Source organism: Parasteatoda tepidariorum, chromosome 2 (assembly GCF_043381705.1).
Source record: "Parasteatoda tepidariorum isolate YZ-2023 chromosome 2, CAS_Ptep_4.0, whole genome shotgun sequence".
NCBI lineage: Eukaryota > Metazoa > Arthropoda > Arachnida > Araneae > Theridiidae > Parasteatoda > Parasteatoda tepidariorum.
This window is the reverse complement of record NC_092205.1, coordinates 96,421,097-96,443,450: the sequence shown is the minus strand read 5'-3', so window position 1 is coordinate 96,443,450 and position 22,354 is coordinate 96,421,097. Positions and strand designations below refer to the sequence as shown.

The window sequence follows — 22,354 nt, the reverse complement described above, 5'->3', positions numbered from 1 at the left end:
TTCTTAGATGAAAGAATCCTAGAAAAGTGGATTCTTTAAAGAAATTTCCAAACGGGAAAACGATGAAAATTTCTTCATTTTTTGACGAAATTTCTATTGAACGTTTAATTTCGACGGTATTTCCACTTTTGAAAGGTTCATCAGAATATCCACATGTTCAATGGAAATTTTTACAAAACATTTCATTGTTCTACATTTCAAGAAGGAATGAAATCTAACGATCGTGTAAAAGTATGAGAAACCGATCATGATAGGGTTTTTTTTTCTTTCTCTTTCTTTAGGATGATTTATTTCATTGTCACACAAATATTTCGCCTTCGTAACTCATAATAAGTAGTTAATTACAACTCGAGAGAGGTTAATTATAATTCATCTGACAAGTTTTAAGGGAAAAAAAAGTTTTGTGAAACCGGTCTACCAGCTGTGCAAACTCAGGAATACCCCTGCTGTTGTTCAGAAAAGTATGATGTAATGAAATATTTATGTCATCCGCTGCACTCGTGTTGGAGATATTGCGTATCCTTCTCCTGAGTTTTTATTTATTTTTTTGTTTCCCTTCCTTTTTCAAAATATGAGATCACATTCACGCGGCTACATCATATGTGAGACACCGCCTCAACTCAATCAGTTCGATTTCATTCTAAATCGCGATGCTTAAAGAACATATCGAGCATTCCTAATGAGGCATAGAAAAATGAGGTTCTTATTCAAAAGGGATTTTTTTTATCAAGTGCAAGTTATGGAGTATTAAAGGATATGTCTGCAGTGAGTTTTTTTTTCTTCTTCTTTTCTACTCCTCATATGCCATTTTAAAATTATATTTCTGTTGCTAGTAATCAGGGATCTTTCCAGACATTTTGTGAAAGATCCTTGTTTTTGTAAAATTGTGAAAAAACTACTCATAATTTGTGAATAGCGTTAAGTCACATTCTTTCAACCAGGGTCCTGCTTTTGTGAATTTGTGCAAATAGGGTCCTGTTATTGCAAAAATTGCTAAAAACCTTTTCAAGAAGTTTTTAAATTGTGAATAGATACAAGATTCTGCTCAACAATTGCTGCTACTAAATTAGAGATGCAACATACAAATATTTTGTATTTAGCGTATACTGCTCAACACAGAATATTCATTTCGGACGAATAATGGAAACAAAATCACTCGCATTTTTAATAATTTCAATTGACGTATTTTAAATAACACAACTTAGTTATGTATCACTGTTAATGTGTTACGCATTAAGTAAATTTAAACAATTTTTAAATTTATAATATTTTATTTAAAAATTTGCCAGAAATTAATTTTTATTTACGTAATATACTATTAATTAATTTCATGAGTAAATATAAATCGATCAATTATTTATTTACAAAAAAAATTATCATTTAATATCAATAAGAATGAAGACACGATGTTTGTAAATATTGAAATATTTAGAATACTACATTTGGAATTTAAACTTAGGGAAACTTGGAAAACTTAGTTCGTTTCGAACCGTCTTTCTTTTTTTCTCCCCCGAGAAGGGTTTATTCGATAGAAAAAACAAAAGTTAAGATGAAGAAATTTGTAAAGGGTCCCATTAAAAGATAAATTATTTTGTGAAGGGTCCGTTTTAATGAAAAAATATTTTGTGAAAGGTCCGTTAACGGACCCAAATCTCTTCTTAACAGATCCCTGGTAATAGATGCTATAATAGTGCTAAGGACCTTATTTAATTCAAATTTGCTATGCTATTGTGATTTATTTCTAGATTCTAGGATAAGAATATGAATTGGAAAGCTCCATGTACCATCATACCATGGATGCATTAAACCATATAGCTTGAAGTAAACATCTGTATTTCAATATTTTAACATGATTCGTGCTTAAATGGGGTATTTATCGATTACGTATTGGCGACTGCTTTTCCGGTATGCCGCCAACGCACATAAACATAGATCACTATAACCTATAACCATCAATATGTATACAAATTTTAATATCACAAAGCATCGTCAAAAAATATCACTATTTAACAATGTATATCATACTATTCTTCCAATTTATCAATTTTATACTGCTTTTACATCGGTCAATATTTTCATTTATACGTCACAATAATATGGTGTTTGATGGTTATCGTCATCGAATACTATATTATTGTGTGCCTCGTTATATTCACAATATTATCATTTCGGTATGTGATAGTGTCGATAATGATTGAGATATTATCGTACTTGATACGCCTTTGTGTCATATTACGTAGTCTGTAACGTGCGTAAAGCAGAATCTTTCGTTATGCGTGCGTAAATTTCGCTTCATGGTTCAATAAGTACCGTACCGAAATTATTTAGGGGATTTCCGTATCGTGATCTGTGGCAGAATAATCGCCAAGTCTTGGAAACTTTCGGGCAGTGGCGCGCAAGAGAAACTAAAAAAAAAAATTTAAAAAAAAAAAACATTACAGAAAGGGATCAACTCGAAAGGTATAAATCGTAACCACCCCCAGGCAAACATCGGCATGTTTTTTTTTTTTTTAAAAAATTGCAAATTTTTAATCTATTTGGCACCTTGGCGATTGTAGTTAGCGCGACAGATCACGATACGGAAATATATTATTTATTCTCAACATTATAACTGGTGCCTTTTTTTTAAAAAAAGTTCGATTTCTCGTAAGCATGACTGGATCTTATTTTTTCCCCGAGAAAAAGAGAAACGTTCTTTTTCTCCGAGTGTGAACTTGAAATAGTTTTGGGCTAAAATATGGCACTTTTCCAAAAAATAAATAAAATATTATGTTTATCATTACATCCCGTTTTCTTTTATAATTCTGTCGGTCTGGTATTTGGAAGATGTTGGTTTGTTTACTTCACTTGGATATGGTATACGGCGCCTTAACCATTCAAAGGAAAAATAATCATGGGTGAAAAAGAACACTGAAGGTTTTTGTTTTTTCTCCTCAATTGCAATAGAAATCTTCTATGAATATAAATTATAGTACGCTAAAAATGTACAATGAGCAAAAAAAAAAAAAAAAAAAAACACATTGAATAACTTTTGATTTAATGATCGGAATTTTTTCATGTATGAACACTCAATCGTAATCACTAATTAACTAATGCAGACGATATTTCTAAGTTACGAAATCGAACACAAAAACGTTCTCTCTGAATGAAAAGACTTTTTTTTTACTCTTAAAATTTGAAGAGGGGGTAGCCGTAATCTGGAAAAATAGGATCCCATATATTTTGGCACAGTTCAAAGTTTGGAATTTTACCTTTTCCGTATTTCGTCAGTTCTCGTTAATTTTTTAATCGAATCAAAACATTTTGGCACATGTGATTCATTTATCCAAAGATAATTCCACGAAAATAATTTTTTATAATTATTTTTTTTTATTGCTATTTTTAATAAAAGTTTGAAAATTTTTGAATTATAAGGTATACAAATTTTTTTGTTGTTGCATTTTTAAAGATTGTAATTTTAAATGGCAAAATAAAAAATTAGAATCAGAGAGCGTTTCAGAGCAAAATTTAAGCGCTCTCGAGTGTAACAAATTTTAAGAAAGTCGTCTTTATGAAATTTAATTTCACATGTACAAAGCTGCACTCTTTCTGTTTTGAGAGAATAACTTTTAGAATGATGCAATTAATTTGTTCAAACAATATGTTAAGCAGCTGTCATGAAAATTGGACTTCCTTTGTAAAAACGTCTTTTCTTTAGAGTATGCTATGTAAGTTTGAGGGATTGCTCGAAATCAAAATATTTATGTCACTGCAAAGTTTCATTGGACGCCAAGGTATCCCTCTAACTACAGTCCCTGGCCAAATTATTAGACGCACTGTAAGATTCTAGATAAAATCTTAATTATCATGTGATACTCTACATCTTTATTGTTTTTACTTGGATGAAACCGGTTTGTACTTGTTTACGTTCGTGTATCAAGTAGTTAACATTTGTCATGCAATACGTTAAAAATAAATACAAATCGGAAGTACATAAAAAATCTCCTTAATAAAAGCCCGATACATGTATGTTTAAATATAAAAGTATTGCCTATAAACTCGTGCAAAACATGCAATTATTAATACACACTACAATGCGTCCAATAATTTGGTCTAATTATTATAATGTACTAATATAATACCTGATATAATAAATATTTTATATTTATATAATATATCTTCTAATTTAACCAATTGATACACGAGCGTAAGCAAGTGCAAACCGGTTTCAGTAGCGTAAAAACAATGCTGTATAGTATCACCTGAACATTAAGATTTTACATAAATTCTTATAGTGCGTCTGATAATTTGGTCCGGTACTGTATACTCGGATAAGGCAAAAACCTTCCATGCAACCTGTAAAGAACAGTTATTGCATGTTTTTTTATATACTTCGTTCTCAACGTCCTTAATGTTAATTTTACTTTTCACGCATTTCACCATAGCTCTGAAGAGATTGCGCTAATCAAAGAAGTGCGGCCCACAATTAATCCTAAAATGCAATAATAATCGTATGCAATGTTAATGCTATGCAATTATAAATTATTTATAATTTGCGCTAATTAATTTAATGATGATCGAAAAAAAAATTGAACGCTATATTTAAAAACCACGATTACTGTTATTTCAAAAATTTAAAATAAAACTATTTTAAAACATTTATTTTGCGCAGGAACTATTAACTTTGAAAAAGTCTCATTTCAAAGCTTTAACTATCGAAATGAATGATTAATGAGCATATCTTAAATGGGTTCCTTTTGCTAAATCCATTAAAGATTGAAACTTTGTGACGTAAAACTTCAATTATTAGGTCAAAAGATGGTTAGGGTATAAATCTTTTTTTACTTTACTTTTTTTATCAATTTTAATTTATTCATTTCGTAATTATAATTCCTGTCCAAACTTAAGGTGATAAAAATGATAAATCATCAATTACTATCTTTCTTATAGTCATTAATGATTCACTATTAGTATTTTAATTAAAAAAATAATATTTATTCTTATTAATATGTTTAGAAAATTTAATTCAAATTTAAACCTGCTTAATTCCTGCCCTAGCTCAAATTCTGATTAGCTTAAATTCTATTTGTTCTATTCTGATAATTTAAAAAATAAATAAAATTTCCGTTTGATTTTTTTTTCAAAAAAAAAAAAAAAATACCCAGTCTCAGGNAGTACGTCAAAAAAAAAGAAAAAAAAAAGAACTATCTATCGAATGCTATTTTTTTTAATTCATAAATTCAGACATTTTTTATCGATAAAATGCTGTTTTTATTGATAAATTTAGATAGTTTTATCTGTAAAACTCGTTTTTTTTATTGATAAATCTATCAAATCCTGTTTTTTATTGATAAGTACCGAAATTTTTGTCTATCAAATCCTGTTTTTTTTAATTGATAGATTGTGATATTTTTTATGTATCGAATCCAGTTTTTTTTATTGATTAATTCGGAAATTTTTTTTACTCAAATTTACAGAGAACTACTTAAATATTTACTAGAAATCAATTTCAATAAATTTCTGCGTAATATATATAATATAACAAAAGTGTGAATCATGCCTAGTTGTGATCCGCAGAAAGAAATAAAGCAAGATGTGCGTCGTATCGTCCTTTGTAAAGCGTGCGTCACTCCAAAGAAAATCAAATGATTTATGACAGAAAAGTGTAAGCTAACAAAGACATTATCGTTTACTCAAGTTCAATACATTTCAGCAGCGAAGATTTTATTTTAGTATAACTATTTGTTTTAATACTTAGTAGTTGAAGGAAAATATACTTTAGAAAATATAGAAACTTGTTTATAAAATGATAAAAATGAAAAAAAGCAAAAAATATTAATATACATTTTAAAGTTAAAAAAAATTCAAGCGAATCGAAACAATTCGGCATACAACTATGAAATGTATTTGATCCAAAGATAATTTTTCCTGAAAAAGTGATTATTTTTTCATTATTTTATTTAGTAATAGTCGGAAAAATTTTTAATTCTGAAGTATGTGAATTTCTATATAATTTTAAACAATGATAAACTACATAAAAATGGTCAAAAAGGATATTTTACTGTTGTTAATTCAGACGAATCTTTAAAATTCGATTTTTCAGTATTTTTAAAATTTCGATTTCTCAGGAAGTATTCAACCGATTTCACTTAGATTTTGTATTATTATTTGTAAGATTACATTCTTTAAAATGATGTAAAAATTGGATACCTTACAATTCAACATTTTTCCAACTACCGTTAAATAAAATGATAAATATTAATTAAAAATTATATTGTGCATTGAATTATGTTTTAATAAATGAATTTTATGATTGAAGGCAAAAAATTTTCAATTCGTTTAAAAAGTTCTCGAGATTTGACGAAATACGCAAAAAGTAAAATTAACATTAAGCGGTTCAGACTTTGGACCGCTCTCCTGATCAAACTATTAGGATTTATACTATGCATAATTTACATAGAAAATTACTTCAAAATGAAAAAAAGTAAACAATTTTAACTAAATCGGAGGGCGAATAGCTCCTGAGTAATAACTTTTCAAAAATGTACTTTTAAATTTTCATAGTTTAAGATTGATTTTTAGGGGTGGGGGATTTATTCCTTATTTTCTCTGTCTCTTTTTCTTCTTGGCTCACTGTACTTCTGAAATGCCTGTATCAGGGTGCGTAGCGTTTTTAAATAGTGCTTAAAGGTGCTTTTTCTATTGGGTGCTTCTAAAAAGTGCTTAATTTTCCCTTTTCCAAAATGAAATTTTTCTTTACCATGCTATGAATCATGCAAAAAGACACAGTTCATATTGTTCTATTCAATTTCACAATTAATTCAACCCCAATCTATTTCGGCGTATTGTCATTCCTTAGCGTATGAAAACGCCATTCGTTTTACGTAATTCAATTTGTCAAAAACAATGACAAAAGTTTGGGGTTTTTTTGTTTTTTTTAGACACGACGGTTAAAACCAGAAACCGTCAATTGTCAGACACTTTCCAACCTTCCCTAACTATGATATTTTGTGAAGTGTTTAAAAATATTTTTGAGTGCTTGAAAAGTGTTGCTGAAAAGGTGCTTATTTTTTGTTGAATAATTTGGCTACGTACCCTGAATACTGCATGAGCATTTAGGGTTAATTAAGGAAAGATGCAACAAACACTTTCATTGCGTCATAAAACATAATACTATTACGACTCGACGCGTTTAGGAACAAACAAAAAAAATTTGGCATGATGCCTCCCCCCCTTCATACCTTTTCTCAGACAATCATCAACCTACGCTGAAATGGGGTATGAAACAGGAAATCCTTGTATGAGGATAGAAAGGAATAAATTCAAAGAAAAGCGAGATTAATTTAAGGTAAGAACAAGTAAAGGTGGCAATACCTGTGAACGAACTATTGTAGAAGCTTCTAGAATTCGTGAAGGTTACCGCTAACGGTCGTAAGTAATACAATAGCCTGGTTTTACCAGACTGCTGGGCGAGATATTTTAGTTTGACATTTAATTTCTTTTACTTTGTTGATTACGTGAGAATGTCTTTCTTTTTTATTTATTTATTTCATTCAGATTTCTGCACGGTTTATTTTAAAAGGTCTTTATTTAAGAAACCGCTCTATCAGCAGCGGCGCGCTGGTTTACCTCAATGAGATTCGCTTGAAATAAGGGGTGTAATCATTGGAATACCCTATATTTATGGTTGCCATATGGTGTTTCGTGGAACCCTAGGGTTCCGTGGAAAAGTTAAAGGGTTCCTAGTGTTTGAACTTGTTTTTTTATTTTATTATTAATGATTTTTATAACCTTATAATATAGTTTGAATCCAATAAACGATCGATTATTTATTTAGCATTAGGTTGCCTTTAATAAATTATTTTAAGTAAAATGACAATGCTAAAGAAACAAAATTTTTTCGTAAAAAAATTCTAATAACATTTTCGAGGTAATTAACGATGCTAGGGATATGCGCTTATGTATATATATAGGAACCCTTTAACTTTTACTAGGAATAGTTTACTTTTTATAGGAACCCTTTAACTATATATATACTATATATATATATATATATATAGTTCAAAATGTGGAGAAAACATGGAAACAATTACAGAATAATGAAAAAAGAAAAGAAGAAAATTGTTTAAAAAATCTGCTCTTCATCTGCTCGCACAGTTATATCAGCCAAAAGGTGTGCTTCCTAATATAATATCAATATAGCCGAAGCAAAATATATCAATACAATAGTGTGAGAAGCAATATAGTGTTAAATCAAGAGGAGATAAATGAAAACTTTAATAAAGAAATATGGTTCTCGAATAACCATTTTCAGCATTTGTTCACAGTTAATTCGACTTAATTCAAATAAAAGTCAACAAGTTTAAAACGCTCAAAAATAAACATCAATTTTTTTATCAAGTATGCGTTTCTGCTTCAGTTTTTAGGGATTATTTATTTTACTTAATTCAGCTTATTTTATTTATTTTCAGCTTATGTATATACAAAAAAAAAAAAAAAAAAAAAAAAAAAAAAAAAAAACGTGATTTTAACTAAATACAGCTTTAGGACTGCAAATTTAATTGTTAGATTTAAAGTTTAATTTAAGGCTATTAATGATGAGACAATAAAATTGTTTTCTTCCTTTTATTAATTATTTTCAAAATATTGTCTTCTATTGGCTAATGCGTCCACAGTTGTCTTTATATATTTTAATTATAAATTTATCCATTGTTCACCAATTGGTAGTCACAAAGTGGCGAGTCGGTAAGAGAGACTCAGTGTAACTTACTTAGTGTAACTTACTTAGTGGTTAATGAGTGTAACTTACTTAGTGGTTAATTTGTGAGGGGGTGAACCAACCGATAATCGGTTTAAGGAAATATAATTTAGTTTTTATTTTTCTCATTTAATAAAATTCCCACATTCACTGCTTAGTAAATTTAATCAAATTCACTTTTCAATATTGTTATGGCTTGTCTGGTAGCGTGTTTTTTGTAGTCGTTGCCATGGAATTCAGTTTTTTTACCAATAAAATTTCTTTCGATAAAGCCAATAAAAAATTTTCTTTAACTATCTGTTTTCCATTTTTATGAGAGAGCGCAACTATTCCATTGATTTAAAACTGTGTCACGCTATTTGTGTTCCTTTCCATTTCAATTCTTAAAAGAAACTACGTATACCATGGCACTATATTGATTACATAGATACATATATTGATTACATTTTGAGTAACACCGATATTCAAAATGGTCTTTAAAAAGAAATTGGCTTACATTATAAAAAGGGAATAATTAAGAAATGTTTACTCATATTTACATGAGCCAGTTTGTTACCCCAAAACATATTTTTCGAATTTGTTCATATAATCTTCAACTTTTTATGCCTTTTTCGTCAGCGAATATTTAATTTAAAAACTGCGAAATTATCGAATAATTATGTTAAGTGTCAAATGCTCTTTCCTCTGAGAAATTAGGTGCATCAAATTTTAAATAAATATTTCAACTCCTTTAGAACTGGTATCACTGGTTGAAGAAGCTGAATCTTTTTTGTAGTTTTCTGCAACTACTTTGTTACAAATGTAGTTTAACTGTAACTACAACTTCTTTTTTTCTTAAGTATAGTGATTACAAACTACTTTGGAATTTCGTAACTATTTCGCTCCTTTAAGGAGACGAACTTTGATGCAGAACTTAATTTACAACCATGTTCAAAATGGTTTTTAATAAAAAAAGTGGTTTATATTAAATATAAGGGAATAATTAAGAAATATTCATTCATGTTTACAAAAGCGAGTTTGTTATTCCAAAGCATTGTTTTCGAATTTGTTTATTTAACCTTCTTATGCATTTTATGAACATGTTGTTTATTCAATTATTACATGTTTGTTTATTTAACCTTCTTATGCATTTTATGAACATGTTGTTTATTCAATTATTACATGTTTGTTTATTTAACCTTCTTATGAACTTTTTTTGCTATTTTCGGCAGCGAATATTTCATTTAAAAAATGAAAAATTATCAAGTACTTGCAATTTTTTAATTGTTTAATGCTCTTTTATTTCAAAGAAATTAAGCTTATAAAAAAATGCGTTTCCTTTACTTTTTAAATAACATCAATGTTTCACGAGTGTGCTTTCCCATATGAAAGTGTGATTAATAATCTGTTTTTCGTTATGGCTAGTTTAAGTATTAATTATACGTGATTTTAAATTCGCAATTTCTGTTAACGCTCAGCTACATCGTCATTTTCATTGCATCCATTGGCAGACCCGCGAAGATTTGTACCCATGAAATTCGGAAAATTTGTTGCGTTAGAACCATGTTTCTTTTCTAAACTAACATTAAAAATAGTTGCCAACACCAACAATCAATACAAACTATTTTTTTTTTTTTTTGTATTCGCTACACTACTTTTTTTAAAAAAAAAAATAGCACACTACCCTACAAACTACTAAAAAAAGTAGCGACTACAGTAGTTTCAGTTCTTGTAGCGCTCTACTTCTGACAACTGATCAGTTTATAGTATCTTAGCATTTATAGTGACAAAACACGTAATCTCTCGCTCTTTCGCTACTTTTGATTTACACCGAATATAATATCTCGAGTTTACAAAATAAAAAAATAAAGATCTCGCGGGGGGGAAATTTTTTTTTTTTTTTTATAAAAATGAGATTAACAGTCAATGCAGTATATTTTATGCAAAAAGATTGAAAAAAAATCACGTAAAAGCACTAAAATTTGCAATAACTTTCGAACAAATAGGAATTTCCAAATAAAATTCACTTTAATCACGTTAATCAATAAATGTAATTCCAGCGCATCAAATTTTAACTCCGCAATTGTATTTCATCGGGCTACAGCTCAACCGAACATGGTATCTTTCCCTACAAAAATATCAGTTCACTAACTAATAGTCATATGTTAAAATTTTTAATTCCGTCTTGCCCCCTGTACATATTTCTATGGCCCATCGTAATTTCAAACTTTGAAATCTTATTGTTTTTGAACAGCAAAACAAAATGTAATGTAAAAAGAAATGAGAAAATATTTGCGACAAAAGATCTGTTATTGTAACTTGGAAACAAATTTAAATTTCAGAAAGAAAAATAAAGCTTGTGTTAAGTTCCTTAACAGAACTGGCCTTTTCAGCTAGTCAAATTTCAGCTTTGTAGTTCCATTCCTGTGGCTTAAAGATCGGCCAGTGGGAAGTATTTATGTTTATTCTGTCCAATTCAGTTCCATTAAATTTTGAGTCCGTGGTCTCGTAAGGTTACGGAAGTCGTGTCAAATACGGTAGTTTGATATTTGAGACACGGCATTTTAAAAGACAAAACGTACTCGCCAGCCCTACATATTTGGTCGCCAATTTGCGAGTAAAAATTTCGCTCTCCTCTTTAAATGTACTTTTTAGAGCAAGAGCTAATTTGTTTGAGTTGTGGATTCTAATGTAAGAAGGTATATTAGTTATTAATTTGAATTGGACAGGTAAAAGTTAATTATTGATAGTTTTTTTTTGTGTCAAATTATAATTTTAAAAATGGCAGTAATTTGAATCGGATGTTAAAAGTTAGTTATGGCATTTTCTGCTGGTTTTGATTTTTATATAATTCTAAGGAAATGGTTCAACCATTTCAGTAAAGCATCTCATAAGATTACAATTTTTCTGAAATGCAAATTTTTTTTGGTTGAGCGATAATTTTAACATTTTTCTTTATTTTACTTTTCATAAAAAAACAGGAAAATATAATTTCTTTTTTACTTTATGTAAGAGCAATATTAAGTCAACTACATAATATACGGAATTAAGGCATTATCTAAAGACAAGGTTTTATAACCATGCAGTCATTAGACCTTTTTATTAGAAGTGTTGTTAACATTAAGTTTACATGATTATTGTATGAATTATTCCGATCACACACACACTCGCGGTTTTTGAGTGGAGTGACTTCTATTTATGAATGAAGCTCCCACTCTCAGCCTTCCCAGAATCTGAACGGAATTCTCCTGGTTTCGAGGCTATGTTACATCGATCTTCTTCTAGCATAACCATACATCCTGAGAAGACTGCGCGAACTGCATCCTTTGAACTCGAGTTCCCGAAAGGTAAAAAACAATAATAATACCTATATCTAACATTCTTAGCCAAACGATTTTGCTTATTATACAATAACATCCTGTTTGTCATCGTCTGCTCATCGGAATTTAGTTCTTAGTGGTTGGCAGCAAGGATTTTTTGTTCAGAGTTTTATTTATAACTTCGATCCGAGTCAGTTGCGTTCTGGAGGAATTAATATTTTTATTTTTGTTTTCTTGGAGAATATTTTGAGCTGTGAATTTAGAGAACGCATAGCAACAAGATTAATGGCACTTTCCAAATATATCTACATAAAATGAATATCTCCAAAAATATCTGCATAAAATGAAAAATAATACAATATTGATTTTAATGTATTGTATTATAAATTTTTTTTATGTATCGATTAAAATAAAATTTTTTACATTTTATGTAATGGATTATTAATATTTCATTACTAACATGTTGTATACCTAAAACATTTAGGTGGTTTTCAAGTAAATTAATGCTTATTGATATTTTTTACGGAGATCTTTACTGACATTTGTTTAAAACTAATATGTTTGTACTTAATGTCATAACATTTCATTTATTTTTAGTTCTATACCTAGTATACAGATTGTATTAAAGACTTATTTTATTTTCTATTTCACAACTATTACTATTTCAAAACTCATATTTGTGTTTAATTTATAGCAATTTTTTTTAAAAATTAATTTGGAACTAATAGAAAATTTTTAATTTGCAGGAAAAACATATATGCCTGAAGTACATAAAATTGTTTAGAATATTTCAACTGAATTTGCCTCATTCAAAAAATTTTAATAATATTGAATAATAAATTATTTAATTTTTACTTTATAACTGCCTTTCTCAGTTAATGCCGAATAATAGATAACTTAATAAATAACTTTTAAAGATAACTTTAAAAGTTATTAATGAAAAAGTTATTAGTTTAAAAGTCTAAAATAGATAACTTTTTTAAGCCATTACCTAATAATTTACACGGGTCGAAGTTGCATTGTGTTAATTACAAAATTATTATTATTTATTTTGATTAATAAAATAGCTTGTTTTTACACTATCTAATTCATAATAAATTTGTGTTAAAGTTTAGTTAAACTCTTCGATTCAGACGGAAATTTTTTCCATAAAGAGAATGATTTATAACAGGGTGCGTAGTGTTTTTAAAAAGTTCTTAAAGGTGCTTATTTTCGTTTTTTAAAAGCCCTTGAAAGTGCTTTTTTTCATTGGGCGTTTTTAAGAAGTGTTTAATTTACCCCTTTTCAAAATGAGATTTTTCCTTTACTATGTTTATTTTCACTTCGAATTATGCGAAAAGACGCAGTTCACATTGTTCTATTCAACGTTTTCACAATTCATTCAACCCCAATCTATTTTGGCGCTTTGTCAGTCTATAGCGTATGAAAACGCCATTCGTTTTATATGATTCAAAACTTCATGATTTTTAACAATTGTCAAAAACAATACCAAACGTTTTTTTTTTTTTTTTGACATGATGGTTGAAACAAGATAAAACCGTCAATTGTCAAAAACCTTCCAACCCTGCCCAATTATATTTTTTTAAAATGCTTAAAAATATTTTTTGAGTGCTTAAAAAGTGCTTAATAGGTGCTTATTTTTTGTTGAATAATTTGGCTACGCACCCTGTTTAATAATAATAAAAAAAGTAATCTAATGATAAAAATGATTGTTCAATTTTAATCTTAAGATGTTAGAACAACCAATCAGTGTCAGAAAAACGCATTTCATTTGATTTAGATAGATATTAATTTCAGATCAAAATTCGTTGCTTGAAATATCATCTGAACTAATTAATTAACTAACTACTCAATAATAAAGATAGTATCTTGAATGGAAAGCCTTTCAGGGTGCAACTACATTTTTCTCCGAACGCACCATTCATTATTTTACTCTTTTTTTTTTTGTTTTATTATATTTACAAAAACTGTACTTCCGTTCATTTTGGGAAAGGGTTGCCTTTTTTTGGTTTATTTTCAATGACAACATCATTAAACTGTTAATTTTTCATTTATTTTCACAATAAATGTCTCACTCCTTGATTAGACTATAAATCAATATAAAAATAGCTCCATTAAAATTTTAATGTTTGTCTTTAAATATTGGAACGTCCTCTTTGTGATAAAAACAGGGTATCTGCGCACCTGGAAAGTCATGAATTTCGGTATTGAACAAAATTTGTCATGAAATGTCATGATTTTAACTATTTATTTTAAAAAAATCATGGAAAGTCATGGATTTAGATCGCTAAAAAAATCTAATTTTTAAAGTGGAAATTTTAATCCAAATTCCCCTCCAATTTCATGGTGTTCTGAATGTCTAAATTTGTAACAAAATTCCCACTCACTGTCATATTTGATTAAAATATAAAATGTTTTTATCATGTTCTTTAGAAATTATGGTGTTCTTTCAAAGAATGAAAGAAAAAAAAACATCATTTCTTGAGCGAATTATCTTTTAAACTTCTGTGATTTCAGAATTTTTGTTATTATTTTTTATTTTATTTTAATTTTATCAATTTAAAATTTAGCTGAAGCAAGCCATTGGCGTATTTTTTTTTTAAAATTCCGAATGAGAACAGAAAAGTCAGGAGTATTTCTTTCCTTTCCGATAAACAAGAAAAATATCCTTCGAATTTAATTCCGCAGAAAAAAAGAAGAAAAAATTATTTGCTTTTGTATTTTTTTCAGCTATTTTATTTTGCTTTAACTCTTTCTTTAACACTGTTTATTAAATTTAAAATCTATAATTATGAAGATGCAGAGTATAACAATTTTGGTTATACCTATCATTTCAATTAATGTTATTATAATGCTTTTTTAAATTTATTGTTGTCTTTTTTTCGGAGAAAACAGTAACTTCGTAAGTCATGAAAAATTCTTGGAATTAGTCATGGAAAGTCTTGAAAAGTCATGAATTTTAATATCTAAAATGTAGCAGATACCCTGTAAAAAAACGCTACTTGATTCGATTTATTAGGTCAATTGTTTGTAGTTGGGTGCCAGATTTCATTGCTTCGTCTGCATTAATTAATTAGTGTAGTGTCAGGCAATAGGTTATACGTAAATAATATTTATTGGAGGCATATTCATGAAGAGTTAGCATTCAAGTTATCCACAAATCGAACTGTTCTCGAATAAAAATAGGGAAAAATTTTGCTAATAGTCCCGTAATAATGTTTTGTCTTAGGGAAAAAGGAGTAATTACAATTACTCTATTAAATAGATCGAGGGAAAAGTATGTTAGTCACAGTTAATATAGGGGCGACGTTAAAAAGTTAATTTATGCATACTTTGAACTAAAAATCGATGAAAAGACAGGATGTGAATATTAAAATGTAAGTAAGTGTTTAGTTTTCAATAATCAAATAAAAAAAAATTAGATAAAGGAATAACATAAAAAATATTAGTTGAAGCTTTTTTATGTTACATCCCACCTCTCCGAAAATTTTTCAATGCTATCTAAAATTGTTTAAAAAACCTATCTGTGTGCTAAAACCTTCCCTATGTTTAAAACACGATTAACATTGAAAAGAATAAAATTTGTAATTTTAACATAGAAGCAATATTTAAAAGTAATATGAAATGTAAAAAACACACTTATGTAAAAATGACAAAAATTCAACTCATAATTTCGCTACAAATAAATTTCTGTGAGCCTACTTTACAATTAGATAATTTTTTTTTTTTTTTTTTTTAAATAATAACTTTTTCTGAAATTCTGTCAGGTTGAAGTCATTTATTGCTTTATATTTCTTGATGACAGTCTTTCACCAGTAAATGCTCTTCTTCAAAAACATGATAAAATAGGAGATGACATTTTTTTGTTATAGGAAAAAATTTAATCTGAAGTTAGAGATTTCAGTATTGTATATCTTCGTTTTGTAAAAAAAAATGACGCAGTGGTCCTTATTCTGGTTATTCTTTATATAGTGGTCGTTATTCTTAAGACTTTTCCGTATTGTTTTTATTTCTCTTTATTTATGTTTTATATTTGTCATGTCAATAGCAAAATATTTGGAAAAAAAAATTGTAAAAATTCCCTGAAGTTGGGAATTTTTTTTCATCGTCTTGCAATGGCCCCCATTATTATAATAAGTCTCAAGAACAATTCAAGATTTTCAGTTTTGCTATTTAAATTTTTAATTTTATGTTTGTTTTTTATTTTTAAGTTCACCTTGTTCACATTTTTTATATTCTTATTTTTGTATCCAAAATTTTATTTTCTTCAACATTTGCATGAATATTTTCCTTGTTTTGTTTATCGTTATTCGATTAAACATTCTTTTTCTCCTTTTTTTTAATTTTTACTTTCTTTATTTTTATTTATAACTGTCTTTTCTTATTTTTATTTATAACTTTTTTATCAGTGCTTTTATCGCAATCTTTAACCTTGATTTCAGGAGAAATGTGTAAGGACAAGTAGCTTTTAAAATCAGAAAAAAAGTTATCAGTTTTCTCTGAATTTGCATTACAACATGTCTCACAAAATCAATCACTAGTTGAAATCCAATATAAGCTATTAAACTTAATTTGGCGTAAGGGGAATCAGTATTAAAATAACAAAATTCAACAGTCCTAGTTATATTTCCAATTTTTAAATTTAAAGTGCGTGTTTGGTTAAGTTTCAAATTACCTTTTGTTTGTTTTGCATTTGTATGAAAAAGTTAATCGGGTAAATAATTTATTAATAAATAATCAACCTTATTAATTATAAACTTTAAATTATCCAGTATATTATTATTACCTTACGCACATTCATTATGGGGCCAATCCAGTACTGCAGTAAGAACTCCCAATAAAAGATCCCTCTATTTACGCTTCTAACATCTATTTGCGCTTCTGTTTTCATATTTTGTAATCTAACGAACTTATTACAAAAAATATTTTAAATCATTCTAGAAAGATTCCGGAACGTGTTAAGTTTATACGAATTCACTACTCGCTTTATAGATTAACGTTTTGAGTTTTGTATTTTTCTTACGTTTTATTATCTATTTTTTTGCTTAATATGTTTGATTTCGTATATATTTTACATGTGGTCGATTTTCGTTTCAATTTTTTTAGTGCTCCTCATACTATTGTATAGATATCTTTTGCTTTGTTGACTATATTAATACAATATTAGAAAGCACTCCTTTATGCGGATATAGTCGTGTGAGCTGATGACGAAATTATACCTTTCCATAATTTTGTTTCTCGGCTTTTTAATATTTTTTATTCTATTCATTTTTTTTAAAATAAAATTGTTTTCAAATGTTTTTAAAAATATTTTATCATAATAATTTTTCTTCTTCTCTTTTTATTAATCTTATATTACTTTCCATGATTCTCTGTTTTTAAAACTTATTTTATGAGTTCTGTATACTTGGAGCTTATGCTCAGTAAATAAAACTTATTAATTTTCTTCGTTTTTTCTCTCTTTTCTTTTTATCCTTTTTATCGTCTTTATTGTGATATATATATAAAACTTAAATATCAAGCTTTATGTTCGTCATAGTTCTCCTCTCAAGCTAATGTTAAACCTATTTCTTTGTTCTCTGATGGAATCAGCATGACAAATCTTTCTTTAACCTTCAACCCTAGTATGACGAGGTATCTGAACTTTCAGTTTTTTTTTTCCTTGTGTGAACTCTGAAAGATAGGTTTCACATACATTTTTAAATTTCGATTTTTCTTTTGAATACTAATCGCGACATTTTTGCTGCTACTTTTACGATTTGTAAGCATTGATATTTTTCTTATGAGACAGAGATTTTCTATTAATAAAAATAAATTCCAAAAATTAAGAATATTTGATGCGAGCTCATTTCTTTAAAATCCACATTTTCCCCGTTTTTAATTTTTGTCCTAGGTTCTATAAATTAATGAAACCTGAGGTTTAATAAAGTAATTTAAGAAAATAGGTTTAGTTAAGTAATTAAACTTAAATTTAGTTCAATTTTGCTTTATTTGTGTTCATTTACGTCGCACTAGAGCTGCACAATGGGCTAACGGCGACGGTCTGAGAAACATCCCTGAGGATGATCCGAAGACATGCCATCACAATTTTGATCCTCTGCAGAGGGGATGGCACCCCCGCTTCGGTAGCCCGACAACCTGCACGCGAAGTCGAGCACTTTACGGTAGAACAGTTTAACCAGGACAAATACCGCACTCCCTCAGTCCCTACGCAGACTGATCCAAGTGGTCACCCATCCGCACACTGACCGCAGCCAGTGATGCTTGACTTCGGTGATCTGCTGGGAACCGTGTCTTAACGATCAGTCCACTGCGGGACAAATTTTGGTTTAATAAATTAAGAAATATTCTCTGAAACATACATTTGTATTTTATATTATACGAGTGTTTGAATATCTGTCTTTCTTAAAAAAGTAAAGTAATCATTTTCTGGAAATCATTCTCCGGATATTATTAAAGGAATTAGTTTGCGAATAATCAATAAAATATAAGTAATTAGAAAGAAAGAGCAAATAAATAAATAAAGTAAATTACGTATCAATAGAAAATCAAGTTAAAAATTTATAAAAAAAAGAAGAAAAAAAGGAAAAATCCGAAATTTTAACAAGAAGCAAAAGTAAACGAAATGTTTCTTTAATTGGAGAATTTTTGCATTGGAGCATTTTTTTTCAAAAATACTTCTTATAATTTTTATTTCTACTGGTATAATAACTTCCAAAATAATAAATTAAAACTGTTAACTATAAAAAAGGATGAACTTATTAAATTATTAGTTTTACAAATCAATTAAAATTTGAAAGTAAATGTTCCTATCGCTTGAATCGTTCGTTTTAGCCATTTGGGGAAAAAAAAAAAACTAGAATGCGTAGTCTGAATTTTGTATCAAAAAAAGAAAAAAACATTATACGCTGCATTACAATTTTTGAGACTCGTGTGACATTTTTTTTTATTTTTCCTCCTCTCATGAAATTCTCAACTTCCGGTTTTTAACTTCTTTTAATAATAATCTTATTTTAGGATTGAAGTCAAATTATAATTGTTGTAATATTATATTAAACAAAATCTACGCTTTGATTCATTTTATAAAATATTAAGTATCGTTAGAATAATTCTTCAGGAATCTTTTAATGTTTTGCGTCATCATTGCTCTTTCCACTTCCACCCCCATGTTAGCAAAAATTGGCAAATCACAAATCCCCGTTAGTTGCTTACGTAATATTTGCATGACGAAAGTGGAGGTGTTTCATTCCTTCCTGATTTTCCTTCAAAAAAATTACGTAAATTATGTTCGTATTATGCGCTTTAATCAATTTTAACGAAAGAGAAGCAAGCGTTTTAAGTGCGTCAAACGATAATGCTAGTAAAAATAAATACTTTCCACTATCAAAGCGTGTTCTGAAACATAAATATTTTTTCTTCTTCCAGTTCGAATGAGAAAAGAAATTTCTCGATTATTGTTTTAAATATTTTCAATCTGGAAAACTGTTATTTTTCGTGGGGAATAAAACAGATAAGATCACTCATCATTCTAATAGTGTCATTCTAGAACTTTAAAAGATTGAGAAAGATTTAAATTTCGCGTGAGTTTTGGAACGATTATATATTTATCTTAACGCTTTCTTCGAAAATCTAATCACAATAAAATTATTGTTTTTTTGCAGCAACGTATTCTTTCGGCTGAAGATAAAAAAAATAAATTTTTATCACCTTTTTGATTGCGAATTAGTTTTGCGGTTGTTAAAGTTATTGTGTTTCAATGAAATTTAATTATGCAACCCAGGAAGGGTTAACAAAAAAATCACATTTTTGCCAGTTCTTGGAGAAAATTATGGTAAGTTTGATTTCAGTAAAAGAAATTTTATTCTTTAAACTATCAATATGTAAATAAATAAAAAATTGTATTCTATATTCATCGATTATCAAGGGTAGTGGCGCCCTACAAGTAGTCGCTACTTTTTTGTAGTTTGTAGTGTAGTGTACTATTTTTTTAAGAAAGTAGTGCAATGCTGTAGAGATTCCTGACTACTACTTTTTACGTTAGTTTAGTATATGAACAGGATTCTAACACAACTAATTTTTCGAATTTGATGCGTACAATTCTTCGCGGGTCAAACAATGGACGCAATTTAAAATGCCCCTAGGACTGCGAGTTAACAAGAATTGCGTTGTTTGAAATACGTATAGCCAATATTTAAGTTAGCTATTACGAATAATATATAATTTATCACTTATGTTGCACTTTCACATGCGCTCTCGTGAAACATTTATTTTATTTTAAAGGACGGGAACATATTTTCGATGCATTTAATTTCTTAGAAAAAATGAAAGAGCATTAAACGCTTCACGAAATTAACAAGTATTTGATATTTTCCTAGCATTAATTAAATTAAAATATTCGCTGTCGAGAAGGGCATAAAAAGTTGAATTAAATGAACGAATTCGAAAAAAATGTTTTAGAATAAGAAACTGGCCCATGTAAACATGCATTAGTATTTCTAAGTAATTCTTCATGTTTGATATAAGCCAATTTTTTATTCAAAACAATTTTGAACATAGGTGCAAATAAATTTCTGAAACAAAGTTCGGTTCCTTAAAGTGATGAAGGAGCGAGACTACATTTTGAAAATAGTTTGTAGTCACTACATTTAAAAAAAAAGTTTAAGTAAACTACAAAAATATAGTTTTTTTGACCACGGGTTATAATGAATTGCGACATTTAATAAACAAGCATAATTTTGTCGCTATTATATTATTATTATTTCTCTGCCATTGTTATTATTTATTTCATTAACACTGCTTTGTTTAAATTTTAAATTTGTTTTGCAGACTTAAATTATTAATTCGGTAGTTTATTTATTAAAATATATTCAGGGTTGCCGCAAGCGACTAAAATGCAACTATTTTCGGCACTAGGCGACTATGCCACCTTTTTTTTGTTGTTGCCTGAAAAGGCTTTAAGCAACTATTTTCAGGAAAAAAAAAAGACTTTTGGGAGACTTTTCTGTACTCCTAGCTATGCTTTTTTAAGCATAAATTGGGTTGAAAACCTGCTGCCTTCGAAAACTCCAAAACACAGAATTTAAAAAAAATAAAAAATAAAAAAAAATTTAACATTTTGAATTGCTTATTTGAATTATCATTTTTTAAGTCGTACAATTTGCACAAATTCCATTGTAAGTCTGTTTTGTTTCTCGATCGCCATTTCAACGTTTATTGCTACAAAATTCCGCATGATTTTAAAAAAAACCTATTTTTAATAGTCAATTATATCAATAAAATCAACCCTTTTACCCCTAATAACCCTTTTATCAATTATTGATATAATGGAAATTTCTTTTAAAAAAAGGAAGGGTTTTTTTATGAAAAAGTATTTTTTTGAATGAGTTATAGTAATTAAAAGTATCTAATTTTCTGCAAATATACAAATATTTTTTTATATAAAAATTTAGTGCTAGAACTCTAACGTTTATATAAAAAGTAAATGGACTATTGGATCATAGTATGACAATTAATTCATTTAATAAAATTTCAGTCGTATTTTTGTTCTTATTCTGGCAAATATTTTCATGCTTTAAGCTACAGAAAAGCAACCCTTTTGTTCATTTTTTTTCTGTAGCAACCAACAATGTTATTTCTAGTGACTGTTATTTGGTTAAAGTAATCTTTCTACGTTTTTCATAAGTTAATGATTCGAATCTCTCTCACGAGGACCATTCGTTTTCTATTTTTGAAACATTTTAAGCACCGTTACTATTTTTACCTGTACTTCTCACACAGGCGTTAGTTATTTTACTTATCTGACCGATGAAAGATAAATGATTTCAGAAGTACTTACTGCAGGGCATTTCGATAAAAAGAACGTATAAAATACCAAAAAAGAGTAAGTTTCCTAATGGTGGTTTTCACAAAATTTATAACGGAACTTGTTACATTAGTTAAAAAAATTGATTAAATTTTAAATGTACGCTTTTTCAAACTATGCAAACGATTTTGTTCAAATTTTGAACTAGAATTTTGAGCTCGAATTTTTTTCAAATTTGACTATTAAATAAAGTAATAATAAATAATTATTAAGAAATAGTATTATTTAAATAGAATTAATTACCTTTAAACGAATTTTACAATTGTTTGTAAATATTTTCGATTTGATTAAAAATTTCTTGAAATGCCTTTAGCGAAATATGCTGTAAGTGACATTAAAAGGTTATTACTTTCGACTGCTCTCCTGTCAGGGGTCTGTTTAGAAGAAATTTGGGTCCGTTAACGGACCCTTCACAAAATGATTTTTCTTTTAATCAGACCCTTCACAAATTTGTTT

At 28.3% G+C, this 22,354-nt stretch overlaps 1 protein-coding gene across 4 annotated transcripts in view; it reads left to right on the top strand.

Annotated features, from left to right (window-relative positions):
* Window positions 1-22,354, top strand: part of LOC107446777 (inositol hexakisphosphate kinase 1) — a 51,959-nt gene that overhangs the window by 6,049 nt on the left and 23,556 nt on the right. Inside the window, exon 1 of one of the 4 annotated variants that reach the window (XM_043053154.2) lies at window positions 497-765. The exons of 1 other annotated variant lie outside the window; for it this stretch is intronic. In XM_043053154.2, the coding sequence (XP_042909088.1) occupies window positions 757-765 (9 nt within the window). In that variant the 5' untranslated portion in view covers window positions 497-756. Of the gene's footprint in view, window positions 1-496; window positions 766-11,944; window positions 12,064-19,777; window positions 19,868-22,354 lie in introns of those variants that run through there. 2 more of the 4 variants (XM_043053155.2, XM_043053151.2) reach the window with 2 other exon arrangements.